Here is an 18426-nt window from a genome sequence, read left to right on the forward strand (position 1 = left end):
GACCACAAACACACAATGCCAACATCATTGTGCACGTATATATTTCTTACTCAGCTCACTGGTTTCTGCACACTCATAAACACTAAGATGAAATCTGATCAGAACATGTAGAGTTACATTATGTTAAAAAACACATTCTGATCTTAGATTTAAAATGCTTAGTAACCGTCTGAAAATGTGTGAACAGGAAAAAAAAAAGGGGCCAGTAAAACCCTTTTCACCCCGAGACTGATGGGTCACCCTACCACATCAGCCCTGCATTCCCCAACCCCCAACACAACTCTCCCAGACGCTGCTGGCTGTGTTGTCCAGACAACAACAAAAGCAGTAAGAATTTCCCCCTTGTCACGGAATGTGTAAAATTCATTAGTAAATTAAGAAACATCATATGCAAGGGAAAAAACCCCCCAAATGTGAGTTGGAAAAGTAAGCGGTTGTCAACAGATGAACTTCTGCTTTATTTGAAAGATGAACGGGAAAGAGAAGCAGAAACATGAAGAGTTATGTGGGGTTGGCAGCTGCAGAGAAGGGGGGGGGGGGTCTCTCCAGCCAATCGGGCTGCAGCTCTGTGAGTGACACAGCTCCTTCTCCCCGCCCAGGGTGTAAAAGAGTCTGGCTCTCAGTGACAGCTCAGACATTAGGCTGGTGAGACAGAGGAGGAGTAAATACCCTGAAGTTCTCACAGACACTCATTGTTGAGATGGTTCACTGAAACCGACCCTCTGTGGACGGACTTACTTTTCAAAGTGCCCCTGAACACAACTGTGTAACAACCATGGTGAGTACTACAACAGTTGAATTAACTTAAAAAACGTTAATTTAATGAACCTTTCTGCTGTTACTCATTCAACTTCAGTTCGATTTGTCGTGCTCACTGAGATGCTTTTCTTATCTCCTGCGTCGTGTACTTCTGCCCATCCAGAAGAAATGTCCCTCTGGACGACCTGCTTGGATTTCACATTAGATTGCGCTGTCAGCTACCACCTATTTCTACACACAGCCCCTCTGACCTGCTACACTGTAGGCTGTAACCTGAGAGTGCTGATCCTGACACAGAGCTGAGAGTGAAACTTTATGAGCCTCATTAACACAAGCCTTTAGAAGGGAGAAAGTCACAGGCTGCTATCCATTCATTTTCATGCAGATTTTTTTGATTTTCTTCACTCTGTAGTTTGGTTATGTGAACCTGTGCATCCTCATTATGTCTGAACTGTACAGTTGTCACTTGCTATTCTTGGTAAGCTGCTTGCAGTTAAACAGAGGATCGGATTACCTTCATGATTGAACTCTTAAAACTTGCCCATTGTAAACAGTTACAGGGATGACAATTCTCGGTCCATCTCGGAACAGATTTGCTTGTTTCAGTGTTGAATTTAAAGTTTGATAACTTTTGATGTACACATCTTTCGATCATTTGTTGGTCAAGCTGCAAAGAGATTCACATACAGTATGTTGACTAAATATTGAAGATGTTCCCCTGTCCATGGATCGATTAAAGATATCTTAGATATTGGACCTACAGATTGTGAATTTCTTTGCAGCTCGACTGAGAAGTTAACAAGATTCATATACTTGCACCGCTTTTATAAGTTCATGTTTTTTCGAGGATCCCCGGAGTACTTTCATATAACTTCAACGTAGCCAACAGCAGATGTCCATGGTGCATACATTCTGCAATCGTTTGCATAACCAAACTTTGCTCAAACTTTTTCAAATTCAAAAGGAACATTCAGTGTTTGGAGGAACTCGTTGTGAAGTTACCACAGTGCTTGTGGCTCCGAACATTTCTGATTGGTCCAGTGCTTGCAGCATTTTATTTTAGCTTCAGTATAATTTTTTTCTGCGGTCCTTCACAAATAGTAACAGCAGCAACAAAGAATAAGTCCAATAAATCAGCACAGGTCGTACGACTGAGGCAGAAAGAAAAACAACACCTTAGTACTTGAAAAGTAGTTCCTGGAAGTAAACGTTTCATCAAAGTTTCATCTGTGGTTATTACAGTATACTATGATTAAACCAACTTTGACTTATGGTGTTTTCACACAAGCACAAAACTCCTTGATTCCTTCCCTCTGACTTTTCCGGACCGTTTCTTGCCAGGCTGGATTAAAAAGGTTGAGTTGATCTATGAATGCTGCAGGTAATTTTCATGAAAATCCCCCATGAGTAAGAAGGTCGGGGGTTTACCATTAATATCCCGCTGATATCACCTGAGAGACCAGTGTGTTATTTGTTCATGTCATCATAGCTCGTGTTGAAAACCATGACCGACCTTGTGGCCCCTTTGTTATATCTTTTCTCATAATCCCACTCAAGTAGGGCTTGGTCTCATTTAGTGTGGTCTTGACCACAACACTAGGTGTGGGGGTGTGTGATACGTTTATATTTTTGTAAGCATGTTCTCCATATATTTTTTATCATAGTGTATATGTTGGTTTTTTTATACTAAAGTCCTTTTCAGGGACAGGCATTGGAAATTAGCATTTGCTATAAATCCTGTTCTGCAATGCGTTGTAAAATTGTCGCTCAGTTCTACACGAATACTGCATCTGTCCCTGCCAAAAAACAACAACATACCATCAGGGACATGTGCATTGCACACCATTTCCTTATCCTATTCTCTCTTTTTTTTTTTTTTTTAACATCATATCCTGTTCCTCCTGTCTAACATGGACAGTCAGTGTGAGGCAGAAATACGCGAGCAGGTAACTCAGAAAGCATGTCCCTAACATGTTCTTGAAATGATCAGAAGTGCGTGTATGAAAAAGGCTTTAAATTCTAATGATTTTTTTTAAAGGTGCTGAATAACATCAGTTTAAGTCTGTGAATGTTTCTCTCATTAGGGGGTTTGGGAGTCTTCAGTGGAAAATGCTTTAAAAGCCTCAACATGATTAATGTTGATAGCAAAGCAGAGACGTCTTGGTACTGATCTGTAGCTCACAGTCGAGGGAGAGGATATGCATCATTGTGACATTTTCCCATGACACGTACATATGTGGCTGAGCTCATCAGATTGATTGGCTTTTTTGAAAACACTGACTAGTCCGGCCGATGACTGCCGGTTTGAGCAATCTCATTTCCGTTCTCTAAGATTGTTTCATATCGGTGTTTATTCCTTTTATAGTTCACAGGGAGCTATTTCGGGTGTGTTGTGGCCTTGTCAGTCTTTATCATCTGAGAGCAGGAGTCAGTCATGAGGGCTCTCACGGCCATGGTGAAGTGGCAGCATCCTTTTCTTAGCTCAGGACGTGTAAAGATTTTTTGAGGGGTTTAATTCTCCATCTGTCCTTCATATTATCCAGCCTTTTATCAAACAGCTCTGGATTATCGATTTACCTCATGCTTCATCCTGTCTGCCAAAAGAAAGTCAAAGATATTTTCTAACGGGGCCAAAATCTCCTGTGGGAAGCCTCCAGAGTATTCAATGAAAATAACTTTGTCAGTGGTTGATCAAAGTGAGACTGGATGAGCCAATTTGTGAGGTAGTAAATAGAAGAAAAATAACACTACACATGAAACACTGCAACCACGCAGGGACTTTCCACAAACATTTCTCTGAATGGTTAAGAAGAAGAGGATGTCAGGCTTGGTTCAGCTGAAAAGAAAGAACAAACCCCCGAACCACACTGTCCTGTGAGGATGATCATGTCCAAATGTATACATCTCTATGTTTATTATACTTGCATATTCACCATCGATGCTCACTGTGTCCTTGCCGCAGCATGGGTCTCTAAACCCTCTGCTTTGGGCTGCAGGTACTTTAGATTGCTGAAGCGATAAGAATATTGCTTTGAGATTTTGGTGCTTTTTATTTGGGGCACTTCCCACATGTTTAGCCATGTTGTTTATTCCATTAATGCACGGTCCTTACAAGTAAGAGCTCGTTGTAAAGGTGACTAATCAGGCTTTCATACGATATACCACAACACCAATTAGTACTATGAAAGAGACATAATAATTGACCAAAATTATGTTTTTAATTTTTTTTAGGAGACTATTAAAATGTTTTTATAATTAGGCTTTCAAAGGACAACATTTTTTAAATTTAAATAATTAATTAAATGCTGAAATTATACAGTTTATCTGGATTTTTAATCATGTTTGAAATGGCAACATTTAACATTTTACTTCCTGTTTTGAGTGTGAACCTGCTCACTAAAGGTTACAATATTTACTTAATAATCATGAGACGCTGCTGTACTTGCAGACCCTTAGCTACAGTGAGCTTTAAGGGACACATTAGCACAGAATCAATGGGATTAAGAAAAATGTGTGCATTCATTTTGGACCTTGATTACATCTTGATTAATGCTTACAGCCCTTATTACATAGTATCAAACTTTTAACAATTTGAAACCTGTTTTACAACCAACAGGTGGGTGGACAGTTTTCAACATAAGATGTGAAAAATGTCTGAACTCTGGGTCAGTGTTCTGGCTGTAACTGGTCGTCTTCACAAATCCATTAAGTAGATTTTTCTCTTTTGTTTTTGTGCAGGTGGGGGCCGGGGTTGGGGTAAAGGGGGTGGGTGCACTGGTATAAAATGTGTGACAATCTCCACACACCTCATCCTCATTTAACACAAAACATTACGACCTGTTATTACGCAACAGAGTGACCACACAGTGAACATACTAAATGTGAAAAAGGCAGAGGATGAGTACAGAGGAAGCGAGTATAAATAAAAGCAGAGTGTGAGGGGTGAGATAAGTTCCTGACACAGAGAGAGAAGCCTGCCCTTTATCTTTAGCTGTTCACATTGTTCAGTCTGTCATCCTAACACACAGATACACCTCAGGGAAACAAACTGTCCAATAGATGACTTCCACTTCATGCAGTGCACATATATGTCTTAGACTCTGTTATAAAAAAGGAGGCAGTTATACACACATTACAAAGGTGCAGAGCAGTGCCAAAAACAGCAAACTGAGGAAAAGGGTAGGCCCATATACTTCTGTGAAAAAGGGTTTTTATTAATCACAACAACCTGAGGTCTTCTTCAAGTGATAATTTATTAGATTCAGTTAAACAAATACGTTTTTTTATAACTCCAATGTGCTGCGTGGCAGCCTTAAAATCAAACTCTGACATGAAGATGAGTCAACAACTTGTGGCTATGATACTTCTCTAAAAATCTTTCAAAAGCTCGGAGAAAACCTCAGCCTCCTTTTCTAATTACTCTGAGCTTGGTGTGTGAGCTTCGGTCCCACGGTCTTTGTAATGATCAGGTTAGACCACGTGCATCATTGCATGTTGAACGGACAAATGGTTAGCAGTAAAAGGTCACAATATTGCGTTAAAGCTGTAGACTTTATACAGTCATAGTCTTGGTGAAGTCACCCATTGGTTTGACCAATGTCTGCTACGAGGTACCAGTCTGATGATCCAATCACAATCAGAGGGAGCCTCCCTCTCCCTGCTCATTGCGGACGTGAGCCCACACTCAAAGCGCGTCACCGCTGACGATGAGTGTGTTAACTTACCGCTGAATGACACGAGACGACGCAGTTTCTACACAATAAAAGCGATGAGCTGCGGTCTGTTTCTGGACCGATGGCGCTGGTGCATGTAAGTGAGGGGCGTGGCTTTTGAGTATCCCCTGCCTTTAAGTATCACATGTTTTGTTGTCCCTTTTGTTGAGTTGCTCTGTCAAATTTATTTAATGTTGCTTCATCATTTTTGGACATTTTATTTTCGCCAAGCTTTGGGGCATAAACATTCTTTATGCTGTTTCTTTCGTTTGAAGTCGTTTTGAGAAGAATCTTTGATGGATAATGGTTGTCCACTTCAAGGTCCTCTGAAGCTCTCATCAGTTGTGTGTCTGAGAATTTGACACAGTTCTCACCAGTTCCCGTACAGGAAATACCAGGGCAGCTGTGAGTGCAGTGCCACGGAGCCTGAATCCATCATCATGCCTCTTCAATTTGTTTTGGTTGAAGAGGCGATTTTCCGTCGGGCGCACATGTGAGGATCATTTAAGATCATCGGTCAAAATTGATCTACCAGGCTCTTGAAAAAAAATGTCACAAAAAAAAATACACTTCAGTGATAGTAAGACTCACCATCAGTTTTCTGGTGCTTTCTGTCTGTCTCTCTTACCCCCACTCCCCCTCCCATCTCTGTTTTTAAGAAACTGTGGGAAAGTCCAACATGTCATATTTACAGGCTGACTTCCTGTCTCAATTCATGAACACATTATCTTAACTATGGGCACGGTCTCATCACGAACTGAGCCCCCGCCACTCCGTCTGGGAAAATAAACATTTGTTTACATTTTTCTGACCTTTTAGTCCTGCATATTGAAGAAGTCCTGAAGTTAAGTGGAATTAGGAAATACAATAAATGTGTCCGTGACCTAATGTGGCCAATAGAAGACATCTCCACAGGTTACCAAAAAAATCTCTCGTAAAAAAACCCCCAAACAAAAACATTCTATTTCTTGCTTTATTCGTTATCTCAGTAGACATTTTATACCTCCATAACCTGTCCACCATTTCATAATTTGCAAATGCACTTTATGAAAAAAAGCGTTTGTTAACCCCTCACTCTCCTGCTCCACCCATTAGTCCAAAACTGGTCACCCTTGGCTGCAAAAAAAACACCACGCTGGCATCTGACAACTTTGCAGCTTTTAACACCAGTCTATAGGTGACAACATAGAGGCAAGGACTTCTTCTATAAAAGTCTATGGTTGTGTTATGGAGATGAGTTCATCACCACAGAGAGGTGTCGTGCTGGGTCTGGCATGTGTCTGAATGTTTAATAGATGAGGGTCTTAGCTGACCTTGGGGTCATGCCCTTGCCGTCAGTGGTCTAAAGGTCATAGTGAAGTTAGGGGGTGTCTTTCCCAAACAGAGAAACTCCTCTGAGACGGCGTCCCGTTCCCATTCCAGTTCCAGCTTGACTTGATTCAGAAGTGTGTCTATTTAGATGCAGTTTGAAAATAACAGAACAAAGAGATAGTGGAAACATGTTTGCACTCTCAATATGGGTATTTCTGGTTGTATATTAAAAACACACCTTAATGTTTCAATACACCAGGTTTGTTCATCACAAATGGACAACGCCTGCAGAAAGCACCGACCACAGCAGATATCTGCCCCAATTAGAAGTCACATCAGAAAGGAAATTGCCCTTGTGATATTTTAACACCTTCTGCAGCTAAGTAAAGTTTTGCTCTTGATATCACTCAGTATTTTCTTTATTGCTCTGTTCAGAACGCAGTCTCACGTAGCCTGATCAATCCAGAAAGTGGAAGCACTGGGGGTGAAGTGAACAGCGTTGTGAATTTCACAGTCTGGGGGCGGCTGAGGCTCAGTTGCTAGAATATGTCATCTCTCAAACGAACGGTTGTGGGTTCGATCCCGACCTCCAGCAATCACTTGTCTGATGTGTCCTTTCGCAAGATACTTAATAATAATAATAATAATAATAATAATAATAATACTAAAACTTTCATGATAAATTTATTTTATATATGAGCGCCTTTGGACACAAAAGGACACTACAACAATCAACATAACGTGACCCTATGCAGTAAACCTGCTGCTTCATCAGCGATGTGTGAATGGGATTAGTTACTTTACACAGGCAGAGTTTCAATACAGTGCTGCTGTGAAACTGTTAGTTTGCTTGTTTAAAGACATTTTGTCAGCTTTGTGAGACTTTTAAGAACAACAACAACAACACAAAAGAAGAGCTGTTGACTTGGGCTCTAAAAAGCTGTGACGGAAGTTGTCTTTATTGTTCGTAGACTTTAACCAATTAATCACCAGTGGATGTAAAAGTTAACTGGAGCTCTACTTGAGTGTTTAGTTAAAGATTAACAGTTTGACATGAAAACAGTTATTCGTATCTGGATATAGCTTGGACCGTCTTCATTTGACTTGCAGTCTAAACAGGACTTCCTTTCTGGGACTTTTCGAAGCATTTCTTGCGTTGTGTCTGACAGGCCGATGTTAATTTGTGAACAGGATGGAGCGGAGAGACGGGAGAGGTGAGGGAGAGGCAGAGACAGCTGTGTGGTTAAAGTGCCGAGGACCAGCTGTCTGCGGGCCTGATCTGCACAAGCAGGCGTGTGCAGGAATCCAAAAGAGTCACAGCTGAATCGGACTTTGTTACTGTACTTAGTGATCAACATGCAAGCACAGAATAACAGTAAACATGAGGAGGGGGATTCTGCGTAGAACATCTAAATGAGGAAAGTTTCACATGTTGAGTTGAGGTTTAAAATGAATAATCAAGGATGGTAATAACAAAGGTCACAGAGCCCATAATCAGATCACCATGGTTTAACTGGCATATGTGGTCCATTTATCTAAGCACTGAAATTCTGCAGGCTTGTCCCATACGTGTGTGGTCACGACCTGGATAGATAAAAACAGCATAAGTTTGACAGAATTTGAAAAAGTCAGAAGACATAATGTCATCCTAGGAATAGTGTACACAGAAGAGACCAGAGAGAAAGGACGATATAAATCTTGGTACGGTGGCCGGCTGTCATACGAGCCTGCGTATGTCACTTGCATGTCTGTAGCATGACCCAGAGGATTAAGCAGAGAGTTTGCTGAGTCTTGGTGTGTGTGTGTGTGTGTGTGTGTGTGTGTGTGTGTGTGTGTGTGTGTGTGTGTGTGTGTGTGTGTGTGTGTGTGTGTGTGTGTGTGTGTGTGTGTGTGTGTGTGTGTGTGTGTGTGCGCGGCGGGGGGTACATAGTCTGCGCCGCGGTCAGAGTGCTCCACAGGCCTGCATCCCAACAGGTGCTGAGCGTGTCAGGCTGTGTTAGTGAAAGGGCTCTTTGTTGCCGAGGATTCACCCTCAGACAGAGGGCAGAGCCTGCAGAAGCACCCTCCAACACACACACACACACACACACACACACACACACACACTGGCACACTTATCAGCTGAGGGTGGCGTGAGGGTGTTTGTTTTGTCGAGGTCTGTCTGAACCGTTTTTCCTCTTGGATCTTCTTCGTTTACGCTTACTGGAATTTATTTCACACTCACAGGTACAGTTTAGATTCAAAGACTGTTTTATTGTAAGTTAACAGATCTTATCATTGAAAAAAATAATACCATAACATAGTTCTTACTAGCTTCAACACAACTTCAGAATTATGTCCACACGTTCATGCAGCAGTAAACTGCAGGACTTTATAGAACCAATTTCCCTTCAATTAAAAAGAGTCATCTCCGGTATTGTTCATTATCACCCTTTAATGATAAATGCACTGTTCTCATTGTGCATTTTCCATATTCTGACAACCCAGAGAGCTTTTCTACATGCCAGGTTCACCAATCCACACACTGATTGCAGAGCATGCTGTAGTGCGCGTTTCAGTATTAACTAATCCCGTTAATACACATCCACGCTCCAGTTACACTGCTCTGGAGTTACTTGGGGTTCAGTGTCTGACCTCTCTGCTGAGCCATAGCTGCTCCCAAGTGTGGAGATTAAGTACTTTATTTCAGTTTTATAGTCACATGGAGTCGCTCATCATTGTGCCCAACATGTAAATGTTTGACAGTAATGAAAATCACTGCAGCACTTGTGTTTCTGCAAGCAGAATCTTTACGAGGGAGGTATTATTTTTACACAGCCAGTCAGAGTAATGTCCCAGATGGAGGAATGTGAATGATGTACTCTCTGCAGCAGAATAGAGCCAGTTTGTTTAGGATCCTGTTTCAGAGTAAATAAGAAGGGAACCAACAGAAGACTCTTTACAGGAGAGAAGGACGATGACCAAGAATACAACTCCAGTTATTTCAGTGTCAAACTTTTCTCTTAGTCATTTCTCATAGCCTTATTCTGGGATGTTTTTCTTGCACATTTTTAATATTAGAATATAAGAAGCAATTAAAACAAATAATATACAACATTTAACATTTTTGCTGTATTGCCTGTGTTAATTGTTTTTACCCCAATATGCCAAGACACATTCCTTATATGTGTATATTTATTTGGCAATAAAAACCCGATTCTGATTCTGTTTAGTGTTAGACAAATGATTTTTGTTTGTCAGTGTAAAGACAGTAACCTCACAGTTTGATTTGTGTTAAATATTGTTCTTGAACTACTGGGTTGAGATACGTGTGAACAGCTCTGTAGAAGATCACACAACGAGCTGCAGGCTGTGAAATCTGCTCTCTGATGGGTTTGTGGTTACGAGGCTTCTCCGAATGACAGCCCTAAAAATGGTCACAAATTGTAATTGCATGTGGCTGAATCTGAAACAGGATAGTTCATAAGCTGCACAACATGGACATGTAGAGCATTGGGACAGCATTGGCACTTTATAGGCATACATACAAAGAGTTTAAATGTACATCCTTGAATACGAGATATTTAAAGTCCATGTTGTTTTATTTGCACAATTCCATTTTTGTAAGCCCGAGAGAGGAAACTGAGTGGACGCTTGTTTTCCATTTATCTCTTTGTTAAAGCAAAAATAGGAAGTGAAACAACAAAGTGAAGAAAGATGTCATTCAAAACAAACAACGATATATTTTGTATTTGTTTCACAATAACTTGTACAATAAGGGCAAACACCATTAGGATTGCATCAACCAGCTGTGTGAGTTACGGTAGTTAATATTACTTTTGTGATTTTCTTGTGAATCTAATGATGACCCAGATGATTCAACGCTTAGCAACATTTTGCAACAGGAAATGTTGTCATCAGCCCACAGCAGCAAAAAAAAGCCCTACAGAAAAAAGGCTTTCAATGGTTAACAGCATAATCAGGAGGATGTCATTTTTTATGTTCATGCTTCTCAAAAGACATCAGTCAATATCACTCTCTCCCTCTATATGTCTCTCTCTCTCTCTCTCTCTCTCTCTCTCTCTCTCTCTCTCTCCCTCTATATGTCTCTCTCTCTCTCTCTCTCTCTCTCTCTCTCTCTCCCTCTATATGTCTCTCTCTCTCTCTCTCTCTCTCTCTCTCTCTCTCTCTCTCTCTCTCTCTCTCTCTCTCTCTCTCTCTCTCTCTCTCTCTCTCTCTCTCTCTCCTTTGGTTTAGGGGGCACACAGGCATGTGTTATGACAGACTGTGTCAGTCAAAACATTCTTGTTGTGACACTTCTTCAAATCAAAGTCAAGAATACAGTGAAACTAAAATATGACCATGTTTCAATTTCTGGATTTCATAAAAATTATCTTTTTTTCTTTAAAGTATACTTGTATAATACAGCTCTGTACGTTATGCAGGGCTGGAATAGTGCAGAAACACAAGAACTATTGAAGTCCACATATGTAAGTGTACATTAAATTAATGCATATTGAGTAAAAATGTGCCTTATAAACGCAAAGTTACAAATTAAACACAAAAGAGGACATAAGATAAGATTAGAAAAGCACAAATGATCCATTCACCAACAGGTTGCTGCTGAAAAACGTCAACATTTTAGATAAACCTACGTTGTAATTGCAGAGTCATTTTGGCATTTAACAATCTTATAAGAAGCTTTTCTTTTGTACGTCTGTGCTGAGTGTATTTGTGGAGCGCTTTCCTTCCTCTGAGCCAGTCACAACCCTGGTCCCAAGTACTTTGATTTAAATAAATCTACGAGTAAAGTACAAATTAGGAACGTACCAAGCCTTTCTAAAGCGACATTTAAAACAAGTTATTTTTTGTATTTACTTTGGTCTTGTAAAATATGCTACAAACTACTTGAGTACCTGTATTTTTTAACTCCCAATTTTAACATCCATTTTCTCTCTTTTCTACAGAAGAAACTTGCAAAGGCTCTGTATGACAACACTGCAGAATGTGCAGACGAGCTGGCCTTCAGAAAGGGGGACATCGTCACCGTGATGGATCAAAATGTGGCCGGCACCAGTGGATGGTGGCTGTGTTCTCTTTATGGACGTCAGGGCCTGGCCCCTGCAAATAGACTGCAGCTTTTACCACAAAATGAAACTCCTGCAGCTTCAATAAGTCATGAGAAACCCAAGTTAATCAACTCCGAAGCTGATCACGGGGCGCAAAATATCTACCAAATCCCGAGCGTTCCCCGACTGTCCAGCAGCCCAGCTTATGAACGCATGGACATGATCTACAAGGTGCCCTCCGCTCCTTTATCTGCTTCAAAAAGTTCTGTCCCGTCAGCACTTAAAGTCAGCCAAGAAGGACCTGAGGTAAACACAGACATTTTTACTTGTATTTCATTTGTGAATAAAGAGTAAAACCCTAATGTGGTTGTGAGTATGTCTACTGCTCTGAGGTCAACCTTGGTCCCCTTTTCTTGGGAAATGTTCACTCATGATTAGAGAGGCAGAAATGCAATGCAGCGAACCCCCTGCTGACAAAAGAGCTTACAGATGGGGACCAGGGGCCTCTCCATGGGGACAGGCATGCAGCTCTGGGGTCTTTATTAGCCCATAAAAGACAAACAGACACAGACTTCAGACACTTTTAACTGCAAACAGCAACCCATGCCGCCAGAGACCCCAGAAAGACAGAAGTGTGTGTATGGGTGCCTATGCAGCAGAAGGTGGGGAGAAATATCACCACATGTTCACCATTTCCTCTCCTGCTCCGGGGGAGTCCTCTTCCCTTCTGCAGTAGCCACCTTATATTCAATGAGCAGCGTGGTTTCTATTATAGCACTGCGTTAATTGGCAGAGTGCCTGCATAATGAGGTTCTCGGGCTCTCTCAGCAGTCTTCAGAGCAAACACTGTCCCCATAAACGTGTTAATGTAGAGGTCAGTGAGGTAGATGCAGCTTTGATCAAAGCAGTGCAAATGTTGCCAGTCAACTCCGCTATAACATCCTGTCTGTCTTGTCTGCAGGCTTCATTCTTCAGCATGGTGTCCGGTGCAAAGGGGGAGGTTTACGATGTCCCGAGTCAAGCGAGACGCTCTTCTCTTTTCACTGTGAGATCCTTTAAATATACACAGCAAACATGTATCAAACGTAGAGATTGTTAGTAGATATCCTACCATTTGGTCAGGTGTGTGTCCTGACTGTTATTTTGTTGTTTTTTACAGGAATCACCCTCTCAAACCAAGCCACGAACTAACTCACTGATACCAATTTCAGAGCTGGAGAAAAGATTGGACTATGTGGAGAGTTTAAGATGTAGCAGTCCTGGAGACACTTATGTAAGTTAGAAGGAACAAAATTAAAGGTCAATTAAGTCAGAGGCCAGAACACATGTACATAGGCATATACATACATTTTCACCGTTATGCTTGAATTTAATTAGTTCACATATTACTGAGCAGTGCATGGCATCTTTTCAAAATGGACACACTTACATGTGACAATAAAGCCTGCAGTTGGTACATTACCCAAGCTGCATGACAATTCTTTACCTGCTCTTCTCCTAGAACTTGCTCACTTCGCTTTTCAGTCTTCATCCAATGGATTCTATAGATAAAGATATATGCAAACTTATGTAAAGTACTCTCTCTAAGGCGTGCATGATGTGGCAGTCATCAGGTAGCTGCTGCAATGAAAAGACATTGTGTACAGATAAAAATATAAACCGTCTGAGGAGAGTTGTTAATAGGCATCCAGCTTGTGTTTTTCCTCTTGAAGTTCTTTTAGAACAATGATGCTGACACTTTTATCGTCGTTCACAGGTGTATGCAGTTCCACCACCTTTGAGTCAGGATCCCAACTATGACATCCCTGTTCCCTCAGTGACAGAAGCTCCACAGAAAAAGATTGCTGGATTTAACACCCTGCCAAGTCCTCACAAGCCTGAGTGGATTTATGACGTGCCTGTGGGTCCTGAGACACAGAGTTCACCACCAGGCTCCTATGACACCATGCCAGCCAAAACTGTTTACAGGAAGATCGGTGACACTCTCCCAGCACATGCATGGCCCATTCAAAGAAGCTGTCCAGCTCCCTCGCTTTATGATATACCAAAGCCCAGCATTCTTGACAGTCCTCCTAAGGTTCTACCTAGGATTCCCATCTACGACAAGCTACCAACTCAGCGGCATACAGAGGAAATGGTATACGCAGTTCCCCCTCAGATGGAACTGAACCCCCGAGTTCTCATTGAATCCAAAAGAGATCATATACCCCTTGAGTGCAGGGGCGACTTAAGCAATGCCCTTGAACTGAAAAGGGTACGTCTTCAAAGAATGAGGAAATTCCAGACATATACGTCTTTCCATGACCTTCCAGGAAGCAGGGAGTCATCTGTGCAGGACGTTGATGTGCGGGGCAGAAGCTTTCGTCTCTCTGCAGCAGACAGTCAACGAAGCAGCACAGCTTCCAGCTCCTCCAACAGCTCCTGTGAATCTCTGCCTCTGAGCTCCTCCTCCCCGGAGCCTCTGCGAGAAGTGACGCTCAGCCAGGAAGAGGCCTGCCGCAGACTTCTAGACCTGCAGGAGTGTGTTTGCAGGGCTGTGCCCTGTCTCATGGACTTTGTCAGTAGTCACTGGAGAAGCAGAGAACATCTGGAGAAACATCTGAATGAGATCAAAGAAGCAGCAGATGGTATTGCAACTTCTCTGGCATGCTTCCTTAACTTTGCCCTCAACATGAAGGGCAATGCCAGACGCTTGACAGATTCCAACCTTCAGACAAGGCTTTTAAAACAGCTGTCCATCATCGAAGACTCAGGCATCATCCTACAACAAACAGTATGTGCTCTGAACTTGGCTGGCTGGCCCCTCAACACACTCTGTCAGGACCCAGGGCAGATCCAGACACCTGACCAGCTGGAACGCTTTGTTATGGTCGCACGCACAGTTCCAGAGGACGTCAAGCGCCTGGTGTCCATCATCCATGCCAACGGCAAACTTCTTTTCAGGGTTCCTCAGAGAGATCCAGAGCGTCCCAATGCCCAAAGTCAGCCAGACACAAAGAAAAGTCCTGACGTTGGCGAACAAGGAGAAGACTTGGAAGATGATGACGACTATGTAGAGCTACAGGTAAAAACTCCTCACCATTGTGAAATTTACAAGATACTGTTGCTGTTTTGCAAATGAACTCGGAAATGAAAGCGGAAAAGAGCATACGTGTGAGCAGAAAAGAGGAGCAGCTTCATTATATTCTCAAACGTCGCGCCAGTTCCCTGCCACTCGCTTGTGGTGAAATTTTTCTGCTGTGTTTGTGTATCGTTACTTTACTGGGGGACTGGAAGGAAAATAGTGAGGGTTAAGTCAGGATGAAAATTTTGGCCGTTTGCAGTTCAGCCGAACATTTTAGAGTTTTGCATATTTGTGACAACAGCTTCGTATATATATATATAAATATTTATTCTTGTTTGTCTACCTCAGACAAAGAATGATTTTGAAAAGCAGAAGAAGGAAGTGGAGACAGCAGCGAAAGAAAATGACACACCAGTCTCTAACAAGGAACATGTGAGTATAACAACAATCTACACTCTATAGAGGATTTAAGGCTGAACTTGTTGCAGGAAAACACATCTTCTTATGTGGCCATCTTCACCTACTCTGTTTTTTATTTTTATACGGCTCAGGCTGATAACAAACGTCACTCCGCTGAGTCGAGCAGCGGGCCAGAAGAAAATCAGTCACCTTCCTTGTCGGAGCACTGCAGGCTTTACTTTGGTGCTCTCCAAAAGGCCATCAGGGGATTCGTGGGCAGCCTTAACGATGGCCAGCCACCAGAGAAGTTCATCTCACAGAGTAAGCTTGTCATCATGGTGGGCCAGAGATTGGTGGACACCCTGTGCAGGGAGGCCCAACGAGGAGGGTCCAGCAAGAGTCTGCTGTGTAAGAGCAACCACCTGTGTGCTCTCCTCAAGCAACTGGCTGTGGCCACCAAGAATGCTGTGCTGCACTTTCCCGATAAGCAAGCTCTGCATGAGGCTGAAGAGTTTGCGAAGGAACTTGCCCATCGAGCACAGCACTTTCGAATATCGCTTGACCTGTGAGAGGGCACATATCAGGCATATTGATTTATTTGTACAGCAATTTATACTTTTTTTGTCAGTACCTTCCTGAAGCTGTATGTTTATTTTTTTTTCTTTCTGTTCATATTTTACCAAATCCTGGCTTCACCAGCCAATAGTGACTGTATGTTGAATGATATCAATATAATAAAAGCAGGTGCTGGTTTAAACGTTAATGAAATCAGAAAACTTGCTGGGACAAGCGCAGTAATTGAAATATACATTTTTATTTGTACTCAAAAGAAAACTTTTGGAAGACAGAGTTCTAAAACAAATTGCACATTGAGGACACTGTAGTCAAGCCGATTTTAAAATGCAATTATAACATAAAATGTTTCTACCTTATATACAGCAAATTTATTTACTCTTAACTGTTGGTTATATACATGTATGTATTTTACTTAAACTCACTAGGGTAGTATTTCCTTCTACTTTGTGCTGATATCAATGTAATTATTTTAAAGATGTATTACGCATTCCTTCATTTTCTTGACACAGGTATGAAAAACATGTTGGATTTTCATTGATATCAAAATAAAAAGCCTTGAAACTGCTTTTATTTTGTGTTGGTTTATAAAGCAGGTCTGCTGTTAGATGTCCATTTATCTATTCGTGACCACTGATTGGCTGACAGAGAATGAGAGAAACATAAAATGTTTTTAAGGTGTCCCATTGTTAATTGATTTATGTGAAACATACGTGCGTGCGTGTGTGTGTGTGTGCGCGTGCGTGTGTGTGTGCGTGTGCGTGTGTGTGTTAACCGGCTCAGGAGTAAAGTTCTGAATACCTTGCCATTGAACGCTGTTAGCCTAGCGGCCATGTTACACGCATGTGGGCTGTTGTCCTCGTTGCTGCAATCGTGGGTTTGAATCCTACCACAACCTTTGCTGCGTGCCATCACCTACTCTCTCCCCCCAGCTTTTCCAGTCTATCTTCAGATGTTTTATCCAAAAAAGGTCAAAATGACCCCCCCCCCAAAAAACACTTAGTAAAACATCTTGCCATTGATACTTCCATATTTCACTCCTTTGAAAAATGTTAAAGGGATACTTCACCCATTTACATGAAGCTGTGTATCATTAGAAACATGATTGTAGTGTTGAATGGTCGTGAATCCAGCCCTCATTCTGTCCTGAGACGAGAAAAATGTGTTTTTCTTTGCTTGAAAGTTTTCTTCATGTGATGCAGAAAGCGTCATATTGCATCCTTTAAGCTCCCCAACAAGTTCGGTATCTAAAAATAAATGATTCAGTTGTCCAATTAAAAATGCAACCAACAAATCTTAACTTCTACATGATCAGAACACATTTGTTCTGTAGCTCCAACTAAATGCACCTCACACTCACACATCTCATTTTCTCAACCCCTTTGCATCGCTCTCAGCTCCACTCAGGACACAGAATACCTGCCAAAAGCAAGCCTGAATAAAACCACTATTCAACATAAAAAGCAATACAAAATTCAATTATAAAGCAAAGACTTCCCACACATTAATACTTATTTCTAATGATACAAAATAATACAGTATGCTTTATTAGTACGAACTGGAATCGGACTTTTCAAACTCATCTAACCATGATTAAAATGGCTTCTGCTGCCGCCAATAGCCCAGCAGCTATGTTGTGACTATTGCCTCTTATAGTCATCGTTGCAGCGGTCGTGGGTTTGAATCCAACCTTGGCTCTTTGCTGCATGTCAACTTCCCTCGCTCACCTCCCCGCACTTCCCGTCTCTTTTCAGCTGTCCTTGCCAATGAAGGAAGAAAGGCAGAAAAAACACATTACATTGGTTTTGTTTTCCAAGCAGAACATCTCAGGAGGAGGGTTGAGGTTACATTTTGTTTCTGTATTCTAAAAATCTAGGGGTCCCTCATTTGCAATCTGTACCAGTCCAACAACTTTGTATTTTGACTCTCTCATTATCAATAGGTTTGGTTGTATTTCAGCTCCGTTGGGCAACAAGAACAATCTGATATGTTTGGATACGTTTTCCCAATAAATTTGTTTTAAACATTAAAGGTTTTTTTTTTTATGTGAAGCAGTTTAGCTCATGGACAAGGTAAACCTGGTAATCTGACTTTGACAGGAAGCTAATACGATTGTGTTTTTTACAATAGACCTGTATTAACCTTATAATTTAATTAGACACCTGTTACTGCATTTCAAACCCACACTATGCTGAATAACATGAAGCTTGGATACAGTCTGCATCATTGCATTCATGCTGCAAATGGTCCTGTATACACTAGATATTTACATACTGACAAAAATGAAAATAGAAGAAAAAGTAAAAAAAAAAAAAAAAAAAGAAGGATAACTCAACTACTTCAAGGCTGCACAGACAATGGACCCCTTATTTGATGCTGCCCCCTAGCAGTAATGTAAGGTTACGACTTCATGTTCACTGTTGGATTACTTTCATTGGATATGAAAGCTATGATAACTCCTCACCCTTCTTGCATGACCATCATAGTTTTCATCATCTAGTCGCCATGTTGCATGCCTCAGGTATAGTCCTCGATGCAGCGGCCATGTTTTTGAATCCAG

The 18426-nt window shown here is 41.5% G+C and overlaps 1 protein-coding gene across 1 annotated transcript; it reads left to right on the forward strand.

Moving 5' to 3' along the window:
• Nucleotides 1-645: 645 nt before the first annotated feature.
• cass4 (Cas scaffold protein family member 4) lies at nucleotides 646-16818 on the forward strand. Its single transcript, XM_079341125.1, has 7 exons — nucleotides 646-778; nucleotides 11729-12136; nucleotides 12792-12875; nucleotides 12990-13103; nucleotides 13587-14894; nucleotides 15243-15326; nucleotides 15446-16818. Exons 1-7 carry the CDS (start codon nucleotides 776-778, stop codon nucleotides 15860-15862), a joined length of 2418 nt encoding a protein of 805 aa, XP_079197251.1. The 5' UTR covers nucleotides 646-775; the 3' UTR covers nucleotides 15863-16818.
• Nucleotides 16819-18426: the final 1608 nt, after the last annotated feature.

Source organism: Symphodus melops (assembly GCF_947650265.1).
Source record: "Symphodus melops genome assembly, chromosome: 4".
NCBI classification, from domain to species: domain Eukaryota; kingdom Metazoa; phylum Chordata; class Actinopteri; order Labriformes; family Labridae; genus Symphodus; species Symphodus melops.

Bases quoted from the DNA above. Each gene is read 5' to 3' on its own strand.
- cass4 (XM_079341125.1), top strand. The intron at 13,104-13,586 runs GTAAGTTAGAAG...CGTCGTTCACAG, and splicing joins GCAGTCCTGGAGACACTTAT to GTGTATGCAGTTCCACCACC. The intron at 15,327-15,445 runs GTGAGTATAACA...TATACGGCTCAG, and splicing joins CAGTCTCTAACAAGGAACAT to GCTGATAACAAACGTCACTC.